Raw genomic sequence first — 20776 nt, 5'->3', positions numbered from 1 at the left:
ATGTGACAGTGTGTTATTTCAACATGTTCTGAATAACATGTTTCAGAATTAAATTCAGAGACAGTTCAGAAAAGTGCTCTTGATACAAGAAAAGAGTTACAAAACACAAAGCATAAACACATGGTTAAAGTTACAAACACAATATTGTCTAACTAACAAATATCGTAAGCCTTAGGAAGGTAAGGGCCAGATTTTCATAAGGCTGTTGTGCAGATGTTTATGAAATTATGTTTACATTCAGCGTTTCACCCCAGAACACATTGTGTGTGTCCTTGATCTACAACTTTTTTTTACATATTTGAAATCCAGCATTGTTTACTAACCAGCAGTCTTATTCTTACTAGATGTCAAAAACTCTACAGGCAACCTTTAATGTGCAGTAAATCATCCCTGTCTTCTAAAAATGACCTTCCCATACAACTAAACTGCATTCTAGAAACTGCATTCCTGCAGAAAATGCTTGTGAATGCTGAAAAGCTAAATTACTAAAGCTAAACTGGATTGCTGGCATAATTGCGTAAGAAGAAGGTGGAGTAATGAGAATAATTGGAAAAGTGGGAATGTTTTTAATTAGTTTAGTATGAATTTTATTGACATGTTAAATAATACCAATAATATATTAAAAAAAAGTGGAATATTACAAAAAAGTCGTAGTATAGCATGTTGACAAGTCATTGTATATGTATGTAAAAAAAAAAGTATAAAGTCATATTATAGTTTATCGAAAAAAGTGATAAAAAAGTCATGGTATAGTTATGTCAAAAACAACCTGGTCTCACAGAATTCCGTGAAATGATCACGAACTGTTAATACCGCATTACGTAGCGGTGGCACAGAATGTGTGAAAATTCCGTGTGGCCACCACGGAAAACAATGCCAATGTAAAGTCAATGAGAAGATGACGTAGCATTAGGAGCGAGTACGGTAGCGAGTAGTATGAAAGCCTGAAAATCCTCATAGGGAGGTTGGTGGATGGGTCAAACAACACAGGACTTTCACCCAGGAGACCTGGGATCGTGTCCCGCGTGTCACCTTTCCAAACCCAACCGTCCATTCTTCTTTCCCTAAACCCAACCGTCCCGTTGTTGTCCCACGTGTCATTGAAACGTAAGCCCACCACGACCTTTTCCTTACCTTAAGGGGCCGTGTTCATTTCATGGAATTCTTCCGTGGGACCATCAAGGATTTTTTTGCGATTCTGTGAAACTGCCACAGCTTTTGAGTTGAGTTAAGGGGCCGTGTTCATTTCACGTAATTCTGTGAGATCAGGTTGTAACATAGACATGTTAAAGCCTGAAAGAAGCACTAAACTTAAACAGTGATAACACAAAAACTGTAAAAGATATGTTCTGAATCGTTTTCTAATAGCTGAAGGTTTTATGAATAGTTTAAAGTTTGAATGACATCTGTAGGTGAAGGTATGTAGGAGGAGTAGCATTTAGAATTGGAAGAAGACTGAAGAGGATTCAAAGATTGCTCCATTGACTTTCAATGTAAAAAGAAAAAAAGGTTAATATTTAAAAATAAAAGTGGCAGCATAAATCGAAAGAAAATAGAAGATACAGAAACTGAAAATATCCCATCAGGACTTACCAAAAAAACTGATAATTCAAGATAAAAGTGTAGACTTCAAAGTTAACAAAAACAATAAAAACATAAATATATCATGTCAGTTTTGGTTCCCCTTGCAGGGTCAAGAGCTTCTTAAGATGCTTAGGTTAGGAGGCATCTGTTCCTCTTCAGTTACGATGCTTTTGGGAAAACACCTCTTATAGTTAAGAAGGTTTGTAAGATGGATTTTACCATCATGTTAACCTAAAAGTGCTTTCGTGGGGCTCTGGACTGTTTTACTTTTTAGATCTGGAAGCAAGCCACTGACGGTACTGTAAATGCAGACATCATGGTCCTTGACAGCTTTCATGCTTGTTGTTTGACAGTTTGAACTTCTGTCTGTGTTTGGGACAGCAGCACCAGCAGGTCTGCATTTGTAAGTACTTGTTTGACTGTTTTAATGTAAACGGCCGTGCCGTAGCATCTGAGTTGGTGTATTTGTCCAGGTTTCAGTACAAACAGAACAAACATTCACATACACATATGTACACACACAAAGTCACGGGAGCAAAATTATACCCTGGTATAAAAACACATAAAGCACTCAAACATTACACATACAGTACACGTGCAATTATTCACACAAGTACACACATGTAAAAAACAAACGGCAGCACACACTGAGCTCTATCTATTCACATCCTGATATTGACTAATTTGAAACAGATACAGAAGGAGAGAGAAGAAAAGTGACAGAGCGAAGAGCATGTGTTTGTGTGTGTGTGTGTGTGTGGGTGAATTTTGTTATTTTGAACTTAGCCAATGTTTAAATTGTTTTAAACTGCATCTGGATCTGCACCAAAAACTCTTGTTGTTCTTGTTGTTCCATGGCCACGTCCTAACTTTACATAACTTCCTTGTTATTTATTGCATGCTACGTGAAATCATTTATTATATATTTTGCAATATTACCTGAATAAGTAACCCCCATCCATCTACCGTCATACCTGTCCACCTTACACACCTGTCTCTGTGAGCGTAAGTCAGTGGAATAAAGGAACAGTCCTGCCTCATTTCTCAAGTCCCTGGAGCAGCTTCTCTCTGTGTTGCTTTTATTTATTCATTATCCAGGTTTTATTTATTTATACTTTGCTCTTTAGTCAACAGATCAAACTACGTAAAGCAGCATGCCTCTGCCTGAACCAGCTCCCTCTGTCCTTCATCTTTTACATATGGGATATTTTCATAAATAAATATAGTCCAGCCCGTCCTCACTCAAAAAAAACAAAAAAGTGTGTGTGTGTGTGTGTGTGTGTGTGTGTGTGTGTATATGTGTGGTGTGGTGTGTGTATTTTGGGCCCTAGAAACTGCTACATCTTTTGAAAAAAAAGCATCTTTCAAACTTTGCAAAATATTTTATCACTTTTTCCTCTAATGTTGGAAGTAGAAAGAGTTGCACACACACACTTGTGCACAAACTCAGATGTTCAATCTCCCCCAGAGGAAAAGCAATGCGGGAGGTCAGCAGAATAACAAAGTAGAATGAAAAAGCAGAACATTTTGTCTGATGTGCTCAGTAGTGACAGTTTGGCCTGTTTTTTTCTGTTTTTTTCTTTGTCTTCAGAGGGAGGAATCGCTCCCTTTCTGTTCTGAGGTGATCTCTCCAAGCTGCATGACAGAAACTTTCTCAACAGTAAATGACAGTGATGAAGAAGGGATTCCATGGCTCAAAATACTGAAATGAGAATTAAGGTGATAATACGTGGTTTCACATTACAGGACGGGGAGATGAACAGTGACACTAAGTCATGTTAAGAAATTTTGAGCTGAAACAAATACAGCATAGATATGTATCTTTGTGTAATATGACAGTCTTTAATCTTCAACAGATTTATATCTGTAGGTCTTTTCCTGATTGCTTTTTCCAGCTTTGGCTGCATTTATTCAATGCTTTATGACCCATTTGCTCTCAGGGATCTCTTTCGTATCAGATGTTCTCCTCAGCTGTAATGAACAAAAGGTGTGATGACAGTATCACTGTTGATCAAGACGATCTGCAGTGTTTTGTGTCTTATCCGCACTATATGTGAATAGTCCATGAATTGGTGACAAACTGACATCTAGTTAGTTTCCTCACAACAAGGGATGTAACATTTTTTCATTTGGTCTTTAAAAAGACTGAACTGTTCATTTGATTCTTGTGTACTTCTGTTTAAGTATTGTAGATTTTATTTTCATTATGGCATCATAGCAATGTTTTAATGTATACACCTATTAAAACGTCCAATCTGTCCGTTTTTCAGACAGGTTATTAACAAGTTGAGGAGATAAATTACTAATATCTAGGGCTGTCAATCGATTAAAAATGTAATCTAATTAATTACATACTCTGTGATTAATTAATCGAAATTAATCGCATACATAATTAACAGTACCTAAACCGATACTTTTTAAGAAAGTTAAAAAAGAAAAGAAAAAAAGAAGGGTACTAAACAACAGTCGGGGACGTTAAAGAACGGCTTGTTTATTGCTAAGGCCATATGGTCAAAATGAAATGATTTAATAATAATGTATAACAATAACTTATTTCACTAGTAAATTGCTGTTGAATGACAAAAACAACCACAAGATGGGAAAAGGGCATTTAACAATAACTTTGAATGCACCACGAGGCTGTAGTTTACCAGTTTCATTGAACGCACCGTCTGTGTTGTTTTTCTGACAACGGCAGCTACAGATTGTTACATACCGGTGTTGAATCCTCTACAGTAAAACACAGTCAAACTTTACACCGTTCAGCGTTAGCTGTCAGCATTTTAACCGTTTTTAATCTAGCTACTAGCTAGCGGTAGGCTAACGTTAGCTGCTGTCGAGTATAGTGTTAACTAGCTAGTGGTAGGCTAACGTTAGCTGCTGTCGAGTATAGTGTTAACTAGCTAGTGGTAGGCTAACGTTAGCTGCTGTCGAGTATAGTGTTAACTAGCTAGCGGTAGGCTAACGTTAGCTGCTGTCGATTATAGTGTTAACTAGTGTCACGTGCAGCAATGTTTGTGTTGCCTGTATTGTCTTCAGAGCATCAGAGAGAAGCGCAGACATATCAGTGGTACCAGATTTCGGTAGCCAACCTTATTCAGGAAGAAGATTTTTTACAAGTAAATGTTCCAATTAATGATCCAGGCAGCACATTCTCGTCTCCCTCCTTCATTTTACAGTCCAATGGTGGCTAGAACGGCTCTGGGTCAAACATCAATATGGAATGGATTAATCTGCGTTATTTTTTTTAACGCGTTGTTTTTTCTCAGCTTAATTAATCGAAATGAACGCATTATTTTGACAGCCCTACTAATATCACTAGATTAAAAAAAGAACTCGTCGTACTCATTTCACCTATTTCTGTGAGATCAGGCTGAATATTTCCCCAGAGCTGTGATTGGACTTATGTTGATCATCATGAAGCTAGTTTCTCTCAGTGGCTGAAGGTACTTCCACTTGACAGAATAGTATACCGGTCTTTATTGTCAATAATATTTCTATGCAAAGGTAGCTGTGGTATGATGACGTGCTGAGGGCAGCCCTGCGAGCAATTACAGTAAATGTAGAAACATGCTGTTCAATGTTGCAAAGTGATCTACCAGGAATGTGCCCTTGCAGGTATTTGTAGCAAAAGTTGAGCTTGTTTCCACTTTCTTTTGCCGGAACCCCCTGTGTTGGCAGCCCACACAAGGTTGAGGTCGGTATGAATAGCACAGCATGATGCCAGAGATGTTTGCCACTCTGATGGTAATTTCAAAGAGAGGTTTAACATTGCTAAATATCAACTGCTCCTAAATATAAAATGACTCAGAGGTTGTCAGAAGGGCAATAGCAAACAAAACATCAATGCTAAACTTTGAGTGAGTTTCCCAAATGACATTTTCCTTTTACAGACTTTTCAATATTACACATTAAAAGCAAACAGAGAATAGAAGGTGACAGCATGATATTTGTCCATTTTAAAAACTTCATTTCAAATTGAGTTAAAGGTTTTTGCAGGAAATCACCTCTCCACTTAAGCTCAAGCTTTGAGACTGAGAGGTTTTCTCTGTGTGTGTGTGTGTGTGTGTGTGTGTGTGTGTGTGTGTGTGTGTGTGTGTGTGTGTGTGTGAATTTTGTTATTAGCCAATGTCTAAATTGTTTTAAACTGCATCTGGAGCTGCACCAAAAACTCTTGTTGTTCCTTGGCCACATCCTAACTTTACATAACTTCCTTGTTATTTATTGCATGCTACATGAAATCAGTTATTATATATTTTGCAATATTACCTGAATAAGTAACCCCCATCCATCTACCGTCATACCTGTCCACTTTACACGCTTGTCTCTGTGAGCGTAAGTCAGTGGAATAAAGGAACAGTCCTGCCTCATTTCTCAAGTCCCTGGAGCAGCTTCTCTCTGTGTTGCTTTTATTTATTCATTATCCAGGTTTTATTTATTCACACTTTGCTCTTTAGTCAACAGATCAAACTACGTAAAGCAGCATGCCTCTGCCTGAACCAGCTCCCTCTGTCCTTCATCTTTTACATATGGGATATTTTCATAAATAAATATAGTCCAGCCCGTCCTCACTCAAAAAACGACCATATGGGTCGATTGTGCAAGCAGCTCATAGCAGCTGACAATTAAGTTTCTTCTTCCTCTTGGCATTGAGCTCTCATAGCTGTAGTAATTATCGCGAGAGAAAATGAGGAAGTGAGGCGACAAAATGTAAGAGCGCCAAATTTGGCGTAACGAAGCAGGTTAGGGGATTGGATGGGTCAAACAAACTTTCATTCAGGAGACTGGGTGTCCTGTGGGAAACTAAAAGCCAACTGTCATTTATTTAATGTGACTCATTTCAAGCCAATCCCTGATGTTTTACTAACTCTAAGTACTTTTGTTGCCTAAACTTAACTAGTTCTATTTCACAACATTTAATACGTGTTTAAAACTGCGGCCCTTATGTTAAATTGAACAGTAACAAGACTATGGTTACATGATTAAACCGCCACCCTGTGGCAGTAAATACAGCAGTCATATGCAGTCTTGCCAACTTGTCAATTTTCTTCTTAGATTTTGCGACTTTTCAGACCCTCTTTCCACCTTTTTTTCTAAAAAGCGGCTAGCGAAAACAAATTTAACGACTTCAGACCATCAGGGGAAAAGCATTATTAGGGTCCGAGCGCCGACTACGGCGGAGGCCTTATTGAAACTGACGGAATTATAGATTGTATTATAATTCATTTCCAAGCATGCTGCCAACAGCACCATCTCGTCTTGCACGGTCAGCCAATAGACCCACCATTTTTTTAAATTTTTTTTAGAATTCAATTTACAAAAATTCAATCATCACAATCCGTAAACATAAAACTATACGTAAATAAGTGCAAATAATATAATATGAAAGTAAGTATGAAAGTAATAATTCAAACAGAAACAAATAAAAAGATACATAAGTAAAAAAGTGACAGACTTGCAAACTTCATTAATGATATTGACAGCAGGAGTTCTTAATTAAATAATTTTGAGTAGATATCAGTTATTAACATACCTTTCTTATTTGTTACCAATTTAAGAGAGTCAAAGTATATCTCAGTATCAATTTGGAATAGTTTAAAACATGGTGTTGATTTGGAAAATGTTGCTTTGTGAATATGGAACTTACCTAAGAAAATAAAGAGATTTACAATATTACATAAATTTCTATCTTTACGTTCATAATATGTAATAATATGTTTCCCTTCAAGTGTGATTGTATGTGTTGTTTTAGATACCATATCATTTTCAAAACTTTTCCAGAATGTAATACAGAATGAACAACCATAAAAAAGATTAACGATTAATGATTCTTGTTCTGTCCAAAAACTACAATAATTATCAACAGGCATGAATTTTGAGATAAACAGGTTTGTAGGATATATATATTATGCAATATTTTCAAATGTAATTCCCTAACTTTGTTTGTGATACAATATCTAAAAGGAACAAGTCAATACAGTTTATATAAAGAGTAAAATTAAAGCCAGGAGCTTCATTTTGTTTTTTATAACGTTTTTTACATTATTTACATGTTTACACATTAAGATACCAACCTGAAAATCATATCTGTAGATTCATTTTTCACGTGCTCACAGGTGATATATGAACACAGGCTGTCAAATCATTTCCAAACATCATTTCACAGGCTCAAACTCTTTAACATTGCATGTTAACATTGCATACTTCATCTCCCACACACTTGTTAAGATGTAAAAAAAAAACATAATCGAAAAACACTTGACGTGTGAGTGGGCACACAGTCACGCACAGCCATGACCACGCATGCAATCTGACAACTCTGCTGGCAAAGTGACAAACTGAACAAAACTGCACTCACAATGACAGAAAACACATGCAGGCAGTTAAGTACTCAAACAGACAGCTACAGTAGATATACTTATTCTGTTTCTTGTAAACCCTTGTGGATGTCTAGTCCAGTCAAAAAAGTAACATTCATGAGTGTGCATTGGGCTATACAAACGGTTGCATAACACTTGGCAAAGGATGCAGTGTCACATTAAGAGGATTCTGCTTGTGGCAAGCTATGGAGAGTGCATGTGTTCAAAGGATCACGAAGAAATGTAGGTTCCTGATAAACACTGACACACTATATGTGCTGATTTTCCTCGCACAGATTGTCATCTTGGAACTGGGTTTTGAATGTTGTCTTACAGAAATGGAACAACATCACCCTAAATGCATCTATGTTGAGGCCGCCCTTTGGTGACCCTTTGGTGAAAGAGTAAATACTGTACGCCTTCGCTCCAACTCTGTTTTTTTTCTTGCAGCGAGCTTCATGAGTTCTCTATTTCTTTTCTGATCCGCCTCCCTACTTTTGACTTGAGAGAATGCTTTAACCTTTAAACAGGAATGCCTACTGAAGAAGACCAGCATATGATTATCAGAAGGATCATCTAAAGTGGTTTTAAATGGGAGCCAGAGCAAGAAACTCTGTTACTGTTTAGAATAGCAAACCCTGTGTGGAGCTGCCCCGTTTCTTTGTCTAAATAAGATGAGCCTTTTTATGTAAAGCTTCTCTTCTCCATCCCGAGGTTTAAACTGAGATGGCAAATCCCATTTGGAATAGAATACTCAGGCAATGCTGCTTGTGCTCACATGAGCAGACTAGTTGGAGAATCTTTCTCAACATCCATTAGTGCTAACATAAGCATCCAGTGGGCAACGGCTCTGAGTAAACGTAATACTTTGGCCTTTGTTAAGTAGTAATGCAATCAAAAGGCTTCAGTCTCAAATGCATTACAATTTAATTATTCTTTATTTGTTACCCAACTTACAAATTGGACCATTTTGATCTGTGCACATCTGCAATGTCACTGCACCTGCAGCAGTCAGTAGTAACCCTGTTACCACTCTGCAGTTGTTGCTGTTTATTGATTCCCCACAAAGAAACAAAGAAAATATACTGTTGTTTTTTGGAGTCTCCATCACTGAGCTGATTGAAACCGGTTTCATTTGAAATTTGTATTACACTGTAAAAGATGGAAACTGCTTGGTGTCTCAGTATCAACACTACTGGCACTTCTAATCCTCAAGTTGCACTCCCTTTTTTCAAATTAAACTAGGCTATATGTGGTAATACAATTAATGATGGCACTTAATGTTAGGATGGAGAGCAGCACTGAATGCCAACATGACAGAAATGGTAAGAAGAAAAGGGTAACACTTTATGGTAAGGGTATATGAATTGAAGAAAAAGCATGAATTCATTCATGTAGGACTTCATGAACTATCAGTAATGTACAGGATTAATAGTATATCATGCATGACTTAATGCAGGAACAGTACGTTCATTAGTGCATCAACTAAGGGAGAACAATGCTCACCCAAGTAGGAGATATATACAGTAAATATATATATATATATATATATATATATATATATATATATATATATATATATATATATATATATATATATATATATAATTTCTTGACAAAAGAAATGTTTGAGGGGTCACAAAGATGATTGCTGCATAATGCCACCATTAATCATATTTTATTTATCAATGTTATAGATGGACCAGGTCAGCCCTTTATTTGAAGGGCCATAAACATGAAGAAGTAAGGTTTAGTTAATCATGATTACAACACTACAGTTCATCAGAATATATGTACACTGCTGTGACTGCTCAGTTTTTTTGGCATGTCACTTTAACTACAGATTTTCCTATTAAGACCTCATCAATAAACCAGAATCAGAATTGAAAGACATGACATGAGTTACTATTAATCCTGCACAATACTGATAGTTCATACTACCTGAATGAATTCATGCTTTTTCATGCATGACGTCATGCATGAATTTATGATAATTAACTTTAAACTATTACCAAGAAAAAGTAATACGATGGGAATTCAAATTCACACTCTACTCCTGACTGTCTCTTTTTGTTTCTGTGTCTTACCCCTGTCTTTCTTCCCTATTAATTGGAAGAAAATGTATACATACATGATGGGCAATACATACATAATACATACAAGCATGTTCCTCCCGCCTAAAAAATACACACACATTTACCCTGTGGCCTCAGAGAAATATAGAGTTGGGTTATACCATAGTGGGTGAATAGTTAAAAAGAAATTAGCACAGTACTTTATGTCTTGGTCACAGGACAAAGGCCAAGTTAAGATAGAGTTCAAACCCTGGCATATGATATTTCTTCAAACATTAGTTTAACCAGTACTGATTCACTGTGTACTCTGTAAGGAATTGGAATAGTTACTAATATAAATTAAATAGTGGACTACATTCCGCACACACACATACAGTCTCTCTCTCACTACTAGGGGTGTCATGATTCTCCAAATCCTTGATTCGATTACATTTTTGATTCTAAGGTCACGGTTCGATTCGATTCTCGATTTTAAAATTCTTTTTTTTAAAGCACAGGTTGCTATGCCATTTTTAGACTAGACTTTTATGCAATATAATATCTGACCTTTGTTCGCAATGTACCACATTACATTTTCAAATTTAAAACATTTATTAACAACATAATGTAATAATAACATATCTTCAGTCAATTGGAAACTTGACAATTTGTCAATAAAGTAAAAAGAAAAAAAAAAGTTTACCGACAATCCTGAGGGCAGACGCTTCGCAGCACACGGAGTTTGGTGTTTGAAGCCCCCAACGTCGTCTTCCAGGCAGCGCTGCCTGGAAGGCACTAGGATTAGGCAATGGTTATGGTTGAAGACGACGGTCACAGCGCTGCCTTGAAGGCTTAGTTGGGGGCTTAAAACACCATCGAGCCAGCACAGCAGCTGAGCAGACCGATAGCAAAGAGGGCGACTCGGCAGTCCGCTAACTTGTTGCTCTCTCTAAAGGCCCGGACACACAGAGCCGATAATCGGCCGTTGGACAGTCTGGCAAGGTCAGTGACTCGAGTCTGTTCGGTGTATTCCGTGCCGTCGTCCGTCCGAGGGGCTGTCGGCCTTCATTTTGGTCGATTTGACCTGTATAATTGGCGGGGCGCGCACTGCCGGCAGTCTGACTCAAATGACCCATCTGATTGGTAGAGTGCTAACCCGGAAACGGGGAGCGGAATGAGTGTGACTAGAGTCTCTCAAAATCTGACGAAAATCTTTTAAACTGACCTTTGTTGAACTGAAATGAAGACAGATTCAACAACTGCATTTTTTGCTTAAAATGTTTTCAGAAACATGTTTCAATGAACTATTTTAGTACAATATGAGATCGTATTCTGAACAAGTCGCCATGACACTCTGGCCGTTTCCCAATACCAAGAATGCAAAGAACAGACTTGTGTTCTTGGGGAGGACGTTCTTGCTAGTTGTACCTGGAAGAATGAACTTGCAAGTTCACAAGCACAGAAAACACTGTTAAGAGTTTGAGACGATGCATACTTCCTGTTATTGCTCAACCCCCCCAGCACAGAGGCTACCAGCAGGGCTCCAAAATAACAGCTAGAAATAAAAACCACAACAATATAACCACTTTATATTAAAACAATCTCCGGACAAGAAAACCTCACAATGTTACAATTATTGCAATAATATTGAAAAATAAATCTTATTGAGCTTTAATTTTATTGTTTATGGTTTAGCTCAAACACTCCTTACTTATTCAGAAGAGTGGAACGTGATCCCTACTATTATTAGTGTATAAGTTTAAGTCAGTTTAAATTAAAAAATAAGTAGGCATGCACTGGTGTGTCCTATGTGTTCATGATCGTGATCATTTCTATATTATTGTAGTGCCCTGTATATGCCCAGGGAGATGGACATTAGCAATTCAAATTATAAAGGTTGGTGTCTCCCCTTTAGTCTACATAACATGTCAGCATGTTACCACTTTATGTACAACTCTTAATTTATCATACAGACTGAAACTCAACTTCTAATAAATCAGAAAACAAATACACCAAAAAAAAACTAAATCTATATATACGTAAATGTATAGCCTATGGCATAATTTAAACAAGTCTCCCGAAAAGAAACGTGTATATATCTCTCCCCCTTGTGTGTGTGTGTGTGTGTGTGTGTGTGTGTGTGTGTGCGTGCGTGCGTGCGTGTGTGTGCTTGTGGAGTTTAACTCTGAAAAGACAGTTAACCACAGGTTCCCATTAATCTTATGATGGACATGTGTTGTGATATTTAAACAAACGATCCGTCAACGGCGAAATAAAAGCCTCTTATTTACGGGACCGGTCTAAAAGACCTCCGGCTTCCAGCGGGGTCTCTGAGCGTGACTATCCGAGCGACGAGCTAGCGGCCGGGGCAGGCGCAAGCTGGCGGCCGCCTCACTTCACGGAGCTCCGAAAACTCCGAAAACCTTGGAGCAAATTGTCAATTCGGCAAAGATTTTCGCAAGACTGCCTATATTCGAAATCTAAACCGTTCATTTCTCGCCTAAAATGTGGTCAGAAGTTAATTTGGTGATGAATAAGATGGCGAAAATTGTTAAAATTGTCCCATTTTTGGGCTGTCTATGTACCGGAAACCCGACCATCATTGAATGCCGAAATGAATGTTGGGATACGGTTGCAGCGAAGTTCATACAAGTTACCAACCAATGCATCCTCGGTAAAATGGGCGTGTCAAGAACATTTCCGGGAATCTTAACTGTTCTTGGTGAAATGCGAACTTGTGTATTGGGACAGTACTTGGGCAACACGAGATGACGTTTCACAGGGACACAAGAACACAAGTCAATAAAAGAACACAGATTGAGAAACGGCCTCTGTCTTTGAATTTCCGGAGAAAGCAGACCCACGTGATGCATTTGTCCAATCAGCTGCCGGTTTTCATTTTTGGGCGACAATACAGATTAGCGCCGTCTGCTGTTATGGAGACGTATTACATCTCGTCGCTTTGGTGTGTGCAGAGGCACTTTTTTGACCAACTCGGGGACACTCATCAGTCCAACTGCCTTTTCTGCCGAGGGTCGGCCATCTGGTCTGGGTGTCTGCAGCTTAATATAACCAATATAAGCTGCTCTGTTCAGGCAACAATATGTGCATGCAAGCTGAAATTCAACTGTGCGGTTTTGTTGGGATAAAGCTATAAGCAGAAGGAATATCCGCTAGCTGCTAGGCTAATGTGCAATGGTAAACACACAGAATATGGTACACACACATAGCAGAGCTTGCAAACTGTGGCTTTTTTGTCAACAACGCGAACATTGTCAACATAACTCACTGGAAATCCAAAATACTTCCACATTTTCACACACTTCAGTGAAAGAGGAGGGGGCTCAAGTTCTGTCGATTGGTCTCCAGCATCTGCAGTTGCCATGCTATCTTTTGACTGGCTCTAGCTAAGTTACAGGAGGTTGACTGACTCGCAGCACTTCAACACGTTTTTTTCCGCTTGACAAGCCGACCGGACGTGACATGGGGGCGTGGCAGTATTGACGATTCCATTTTTTTATTTGAAATTCAAGATTGTGACTTAATTTCGGTTGATTTCGATTTAAAAATCGAAATCGTGACACCCTTACTCACTACATCTCTTTGTGTACTCTGCCTCGACTCTGCTGTGACTTCTTTCACTCATAAACATCTCCGGAGACCCTTAGTGCTCATTAGACCAGCATTTCTTTCCTCCACGACTGATTTGTAAAACTTCAAGGAAGGAAACAGAGAAAGGAAGTAGACACCCAGACAGAGTGCCACCCGAAGCAACCCCAGTGCTCTGCAGCTCTGGTCCCATGCCAACCAGCAATGAGCTGTTTACATCTAAACTTCCACAAAGAAAGACTTTGTGTTGGGATGCATCATCAAAAGCTGTTAGAATAGTAAACAAACATTTTAAATCTAAGCTGGGCAGTTCAGAGAGGAGCAGATATTCTACACTAAAGACAATGTTTGATATTAAGTATAATGCATTGCATTATGTTTTGCTCTAATTGATATTCTTATATTAACACTGGGTCAGTTGACTATGTGTAATGTTTGAGTTACTTGCAGTAACACACCCATAGGGAATTATCACCTGGCATCATACTGCTAGCTTGAAGAAAAAGTGGGAGCAGAGCTACGGGTCCGCTCTGTTTATATACAGTATTTGCGGACGTAGTTGAAGCCCGAGCGGCACGCTAGGGCGGGAAAGAAAATCTTCACGACTGCGCATGCGCGAAGGGATAAACCCAATAGCGTGGCTTAGAGGGTGAAGCCTATACGAAATAGAACTAGAGTATATTTAGTTTGAATTTCGTCACGCCACTTATATAACATATACCCCAAGGTTTTATAAAGTTAACAATGGTGTCAGATTTCAATTTAATGCATTTTTGTGAACATTAACTAGGGATTTTGTTAGCTGCTACTGTCCCTTCAATCCTATGTGTACAGATCGCGGCTAGCTAGTTAGCTTCACTTTCGGCATAATTAAAGTCTATTTACAGTTTGAATTTCGTCACGCCACTTATATAACATATACCCCAAGGTCTTATAAAGCTAACTATGGTGTCCGATTTCAATTTAATGCATTTTTGTGAACATTAGGGATTCCGTTAGCTGCTACTGTCCCTTCAATCCTATGGGTAAAGATCGCAGCTAGCTGCAGGCCCTGGAGCTCCATCAGGGCCTCGGCATTTTGTAGTCCAGTAACCCAGAACCGGTGACTTTGCGCGGGTATGGAGCGCCGCGGGCTTCCCTTTGTGACGGAGATCCAGCTAGCTCACAGCGAGTCTATGAAGTAGGACACGCCGGGTGGCGAGGCAGCACCGGCCGCTGTCACGTAGCCTGCTGAGCTCCTGCTGAACTCCGACACACAGTCGGACAAAATTTGCAATTAGCCATCAATTTTCGTAAAACGGCCCATATTTGACCTCTAGATAGTTGCATAAAAAAGTCTCAGAAGTGAATTTAGTAATTAAATAGCGGACCTCTGGAGATCTGCATGACCTAGCTAGATTCAGAAGACTAAGCTGACCTCAGGTCAGTGGTGTAGCCTATGCAAATGTTGGGGCGTGACAAAGACTAGGATTTGGGATGCTTACGTCAGCTTCCAGCTTTGTTGAGATTCGCCCGTTTTCAGCAGCAGTTTCAAAATGTGAGATTTGCAAAGGATAGGGGTATCAATGGGATTTTGAGCTTCTATGTATGTCCTATTTACCCACCGAACTGTCATTATTCAACTATGACAAGGTAAAATCGGTTTTGCATTCTATCACCCCTTTAAGTCCTTTGTTGCTTTTTTTATTGGGTTTCTTTAATTGAGAATACAGTTTGATGCACTGTAGAGTGTATATATATATATATATATATATATATATATTAGTGCTGTCAGTTAAATGCGTTATTACGGCGTTAACGCAAACCCATTTTAACGCCGTCAATTTTTTTATCGCGAGATTAACGTTCTTTTTGGCCTAGCAAACTGTAGTTTTTTTCAAATGCTGTTGCAACAACTAGTAACACCACACCGGATCTAGCTAGACCGGAAACAAAACAACAGGTACGCCGCACACACTTGTTTGGGCTTGGAAGCCGGCCAAAGAGTAGTACATGCCTGCAAACTAGTCACTTTTCGGCGAAAATCGCTGTTTCGAATCGGGTCCGAGACCCCCCACCGGTGCCTTAACGACCGTTATCTACTGGACCGAATAGTAATGCGGATTTAGGTGCCTTATTTAGGTGCCACTTAAATGCCTGCGCTTCTCTCTGATGCTTTGAAAATGGACGTTAGAGGGAACTGAAACATCGCCGCACGGGACGCTAGTTAACACTACACTTAGCAGCAAGTAACGTTAGCCTACTGTTAGCTAGCTGGAGTAAACACGGTTAAAGTGCTGACAGCTAAAGTGTGACTGTATTTCACTGGAGAGGATTCTAACACCAGACTGTAGCTGCAGTTGTCTGAAAAACACAGACTCAGCCTCACCTCGCCAGCCTCGTGGTGCATTCAAAGTTGTTGTAAAATACCCTTTTCCCATCCAGTGGTTGTTTTCGCCGTTTTGTGCTCCTTTTTTTTTTTTTAACATACAGAACAGACAAATAAAATTGAACAAGGTGCTCCTTTTTTAAATATAATATAATTTGTAATTAATATATATATATATATCTCTTTCGGTTCAGGCACCGTTTTAAAAGTATCGTATCATGTTGGTTAAGAGCATTAAAATATAAAAAAATATTATATATATATATATATTAAAAATATTAAATTATATATAAATATTAAAAAATAATAATAAAAATAAATCAAGGGACATTTAGAATAGATAAAAATGTGCGATTAATTGCGATTAAACTTAACTAATTGCGAGTTAACTATGACATTAATGCAATTAATAGTAGTTAAGGTTAGGATACCAGACTAGTCAGGGGATAGGACCTGAACAAATCGGGTTCCGTTACCTTGCGTAAGCATGGACGCCCAGCCAAAAGCAGCGTGGGAATGCTATTGAAGGCCGGGTCTTGCCTAGAAGTTGCATGGGTTCTAAAATAACGCGCCAGTTACAGCTGTCATTTCAGCTAACAAATTCTGCAGGAACGGGCAATAAATGAGAATCTGAAATGAAGCACCCATTGTTTCAAAAATGACCATGAATTCTGAGTTGTAGAGTACCTGCACATTGTGTGAGAAACAAAGTTGGACAGGCATGACAACATTAACTTAGGGTAGTGGGCAACGTTCAGTTGATCTTCACTGTGTAACTATTCTCTTCTTTTCTTGTCACCAACATGCAGACTCTACGGCGAGCTGACAAACTGCACGTTCCTGTGGGCGCTAAGGATGAATTGCTTCTGGCCCAACAGGCTGGTGGATGAGTTCTTCATCCGAGTCCACAAGCAGTACTTCCACGACTGCTCGCTGTCTGGACGGCTTCTCAAGGACCCACCAAATCGCATCCTGGGTCCATTTATTGCAATACCAATCCTGGTCACCCTCCTTATGACGGCCCTGGTGGTGTGGAGGAGCAAACGCAGCGAGGGGATTGTGTAGTGAGGGGAAGGGAGGGGGCCAAGGAAATAATTTCTTTGGTTTAGAGAGCAAAGAGAAGCAGAACTGCACAGCTGAATCTGATGTGGACCAGGATAGTGACTGATGGAAAAATATTGTAAATATAAAAATCACAGAAACTGCTTTAAAAAAAACTTAGGATGTGTGTTACAAGTCATACAGGAAGTCAGACCATGAAACCACTATTACCTACTACAGAAACACGGGAATGAAACGCAGTGCTGAACTTTTCCAGGAGACCTGCTTTACATTATCACTAGGTTACAAAAGAAAATGACTCCGACATCAGTAGGAAACCCAGGTATTTCAGATTTTATGAGTATATACATATACTGTAAATATACACAGTATGTACAATATGATAATATGTATCTGTCAGTGGATTGTCAGAATGTCTTTGTAACACAATCAAGGCAACAAACCAGAGTACAGGAAATTGTTTCTCTCAGATGCAAATTTTAGAAAAAAAAAGATATATGATTTTAAACAGATGTGCGTTATAGTTGAACTATATACTCTGAATGATGCATATGGCTTAGTGGGAGTAGAATATGTATGTTTTTAGTTTTCATTTCCTTTCCCCTGCTCATATCAGACACCCTTGCCTCAATTTCTTGGTATACCTGCAGCTCATTCTCTCCTCTGAATGGGAAACAAAGACAAGTTTCTATAGCATAATGCAAACTGAACAGCTGGCGAAATGCTGCAGATAATGGTGTCACATACAGATATGTAGTACAGGTGAGATACAGCACGGCACAGAAAGGACGGTCAGTGGGCAGGGGTTGAGGCCTCAATTTGGCCGGGCTGTGATGATGTTGTGTTCTGCAGCAGCTGCTTCCATCCTCCATCACCAAGGAAACAAAAATGAAGAAATGCCAGCAGACACAAAGGTGGAAGTGGATGAGTGTAAAGACTTTAAAGGCCAGCATACATAGGCAGTAGTTTGGAGACATCAGACAGTTAATTAACCAAACAATCTCCCATTCTGTCTGATTTTGCTCCCTTAAACACCTTTGCTACCCATGTTGGTTACCATATAGAAATATTCTATCCTGACAATAACCATATTGATTCCATCCAATGTAGGCACTTATGTGAAAATGTTGCAAGAATGAAAACGAGAACAATGAGTAGAAAATCACTGTGGAAAAATCACAAATCTAACTACAAAGAGAACATAAAGCAATGGATTAGCCAATGCACATCTCTGCTGAATATTGCCTAAAGCACAGTTTGTGTATCATAGGTTTATATTGATTTATGATTTCCAAATGCGGTAGACTGTTCTGTTCTCATTGATATTTTTGAATGCTCTCTTTCCTTTATAGATTAATTGACCTGTAGCCCTCTTGTCAGCAAAACATACTTGAAAGCACACCCACACTTCCTGAACACTATCTACTCTGTACTTTGTGCCAAAAGCTCTTGGAAAACAGAGGGCAATGTTTGCTATGAAATGTCTAATTTTCTGTTGGAGTGACTTCTAATGACTGAATTTTAAAATCTATAATCATGAAGATAAGTTGAATAAAACGTCTGATTAATGTGTCTGATATGCTGGGGATTGGCACTTCGATTTCTCATGAGTTGAGAGGGATGGTACAAAAGGCTATGCTTTACATATGAATCAAGAATCCTGCTATAATGCATGCATGGCTTAGTACTGCACAACATTGAGTCATAATAAATGCACTAGGTTCAAGCTCCTGTGTCAATTGCCGAAGTGTGAAAAATATGAGAAAGGAAAAACTATGTTTAGTAAAGTGTTAAGAAAACAAAGGCCTCCTGCTTTTATGTCACAAAGATCTGTGACCTGCAGGAATTGGGTAATAGCAGTGTTGCCTGGGCAGAGAAAGATTAAATGAAGGTGCAGTAGTCATACAGCATTTTATATTGCAATGAATTTTGACTTTGTATTGGTGCTCTCAGAGGACAGGTCAGCGTGAATCACAAACCAGGGGTAAAATGAGCTCAGAAGTCCATTAGAGCACACAGCTTGTTCTTAATTGCTTATTATGCGATGAAAAGGATTAACTTGTCCTCTAAAAGTATTTTGGGGCAAATCCAAGTCAAGTCTCAAGACATTTGAGACAACTACTACAAGGCAAGTGTAAACTCTTTCAAGATAATTCCAAGTTAAGTCTCATGTCATTAACAGACAAAACAGACATTTACCAGACAAGTCTAATTCAAGTGTCAAGTAAAGTCTCAAGTCATTTGAGACACATCTAAGACACACGTCACCTCATTCAAGTGTCAAATCATTCAGACCAAGTTTTAAATCAAGTCACAAGTTAATTAGGGTAAATGTGAATTCTGATGGCATTTCTCTCTAGCAGTGTCAGCCCAGTCCTTTTTTATATAACTGACAATGAGTCCTTTCAATGCCCAGGCCTAATAATAAAATATACAAGGTGTGTGGTTATGCAAGGCCTGCTGTACGCTGCCCTAATACTTTTTTATTGTTCTGGGAATCTACCAGTTAAGTCTTGAAGGTTTGTGCTTTCATGTTAGTCTAATTCTGCAGCTCTGTCGTAGCATTGGTCTAGCAAGGGTTAGGAGGACTCTCATTAACCAGGCGATTTGTAAGCTACATTTAACTTTAAGAAAAGTACCATGTAACCCTACACAGCCTGCCGCATGGAAATTTAATGAGTGTATGTTTTGGGCCGCAAGATGCATACTTTGTCAAAGTGTTAGTCCTTGCACTATTAAATAATAATAAAAGAAAAAGCTGTGTGCAGCCTTTTCCCCCTAAGCTCACCATGGTCACCATCGAATACAGAGGTAGAAAGAGCATTGATGTGTTAATCTGTTATTCAGATAACTTTTACCCGAGTTGGTGCCATAAGAGCGTTCGAAAAGTGTCAGTGGCGTGAGTCTACGCTCGATGCGTGAGAGTTGACAACCCTGATAGAATCATATAACTGAAAACAGAATATAAATGAACATTCGATTGACTTAGGTTACAGAGATAAAATTACTGCTAACATGATATTTGCTAAGCATCTAGAATAGTTTTACGGTCAATTAATGGAGGCAGTGGTTAATGTTAGCTAACATGCTAGCTTATGTATTTTGTTGACAAAGGCTAACTTGCTTGCAAGCTAATTAAGTAGCTATCAGTTTTGAGCTTCAATGGGAGAATATTTCCTAATATGTGTGGTTCATAAAGTCCACAAACTTAGGCAGGATAGTCTACAACAGAACATTGTGAAAAGAGGCCAGGTCACTCAATAAGTGTCTTTTCCTGACATTCGAGGCCGGGCCCTGGGGCATATTTCGAGGACTGAAAGAAAACAAGATCACACTGTCCATATTACTAATCTCTGCATTTACAATTCTATCGATAGGCTACTATGTGCCAAATCATACAGTCTGCTTACAGCTTCCAATAAACAGTGTGTTACCTTTTCAGCTTCCCCGCTCCGAACCGTAGTTGGGAGCGAGCTGGTTTCAAACTAAGAACTTGGCTCGTAGCAGGTAACTTGCGTATAGTGGTCCGGGTCAACAGAGCCAAAGCACAAAACAGTGAGGCGTCGATTAGTTGCAGTAATGAACTCGGGCTTTATTACTCACAGTGGTACACATTCATGGGCACAATATGCACTTTTCTTGCTAGCATTCGGCTGGAGCATGGACTGCGTTACTATTACATTCGCGCCGTAGGCTCAGACTGATTCCCACGCTATACTTTGTTTTTACTACCCAGAACA

The 20776-nt window shown here is 38.9% G+C and overlaps 1 protein-coding gene across 3 annotated transcripts in view; it reads left to right on the top strand.

Annotated features, from left to right (window-relative positions):
* The window catches only part of ramp1 (receptor activity modifying protein 1), an 80112-nt gene extending 61499 nt beyond the window's left edge, over positions 1 to 18613 (top strand). For 2 of the 3 annotated variants that reach the window (XM_031291688.2, XM_031291677.2), the window contains exon 3: positions 16784 to 18613. In XM_031291688.2, coding sequence (XP_031147548.1) covers positions 16784 to 17039 — 256 coding nt within the window. In that variant the 3' untranslated portion in view covers positions 17040 to 18613. The remainder of the gene's footprint in view (positions 1 to 16783) is intronic. The other variant, XR_004898129.1, reaches the window with a different exon arrangement.
* Positions 18614 to 20776: the final 2163 nt, after the last annotated feature.

This window comes from Sander lucioperca, chromosome 8 (assembly GCF_008315115.2).
Source record: "Sander lucioperca isolate FBNREF2018 chromosome 8, SLUC_FBN_1.2, whole genome shotgun sequence".
Lineage (NCBI taxonomy): Eukaryota > Metazoa > Chordata > Actinopteri > Perciformes > Percidae > Sander > Sander lucioperca.
The sequence above is the reverse complement of the archived record's forward strand: the minus strand, read 5'-3'. Positions and strand labels throughout refer to the sequence as shown.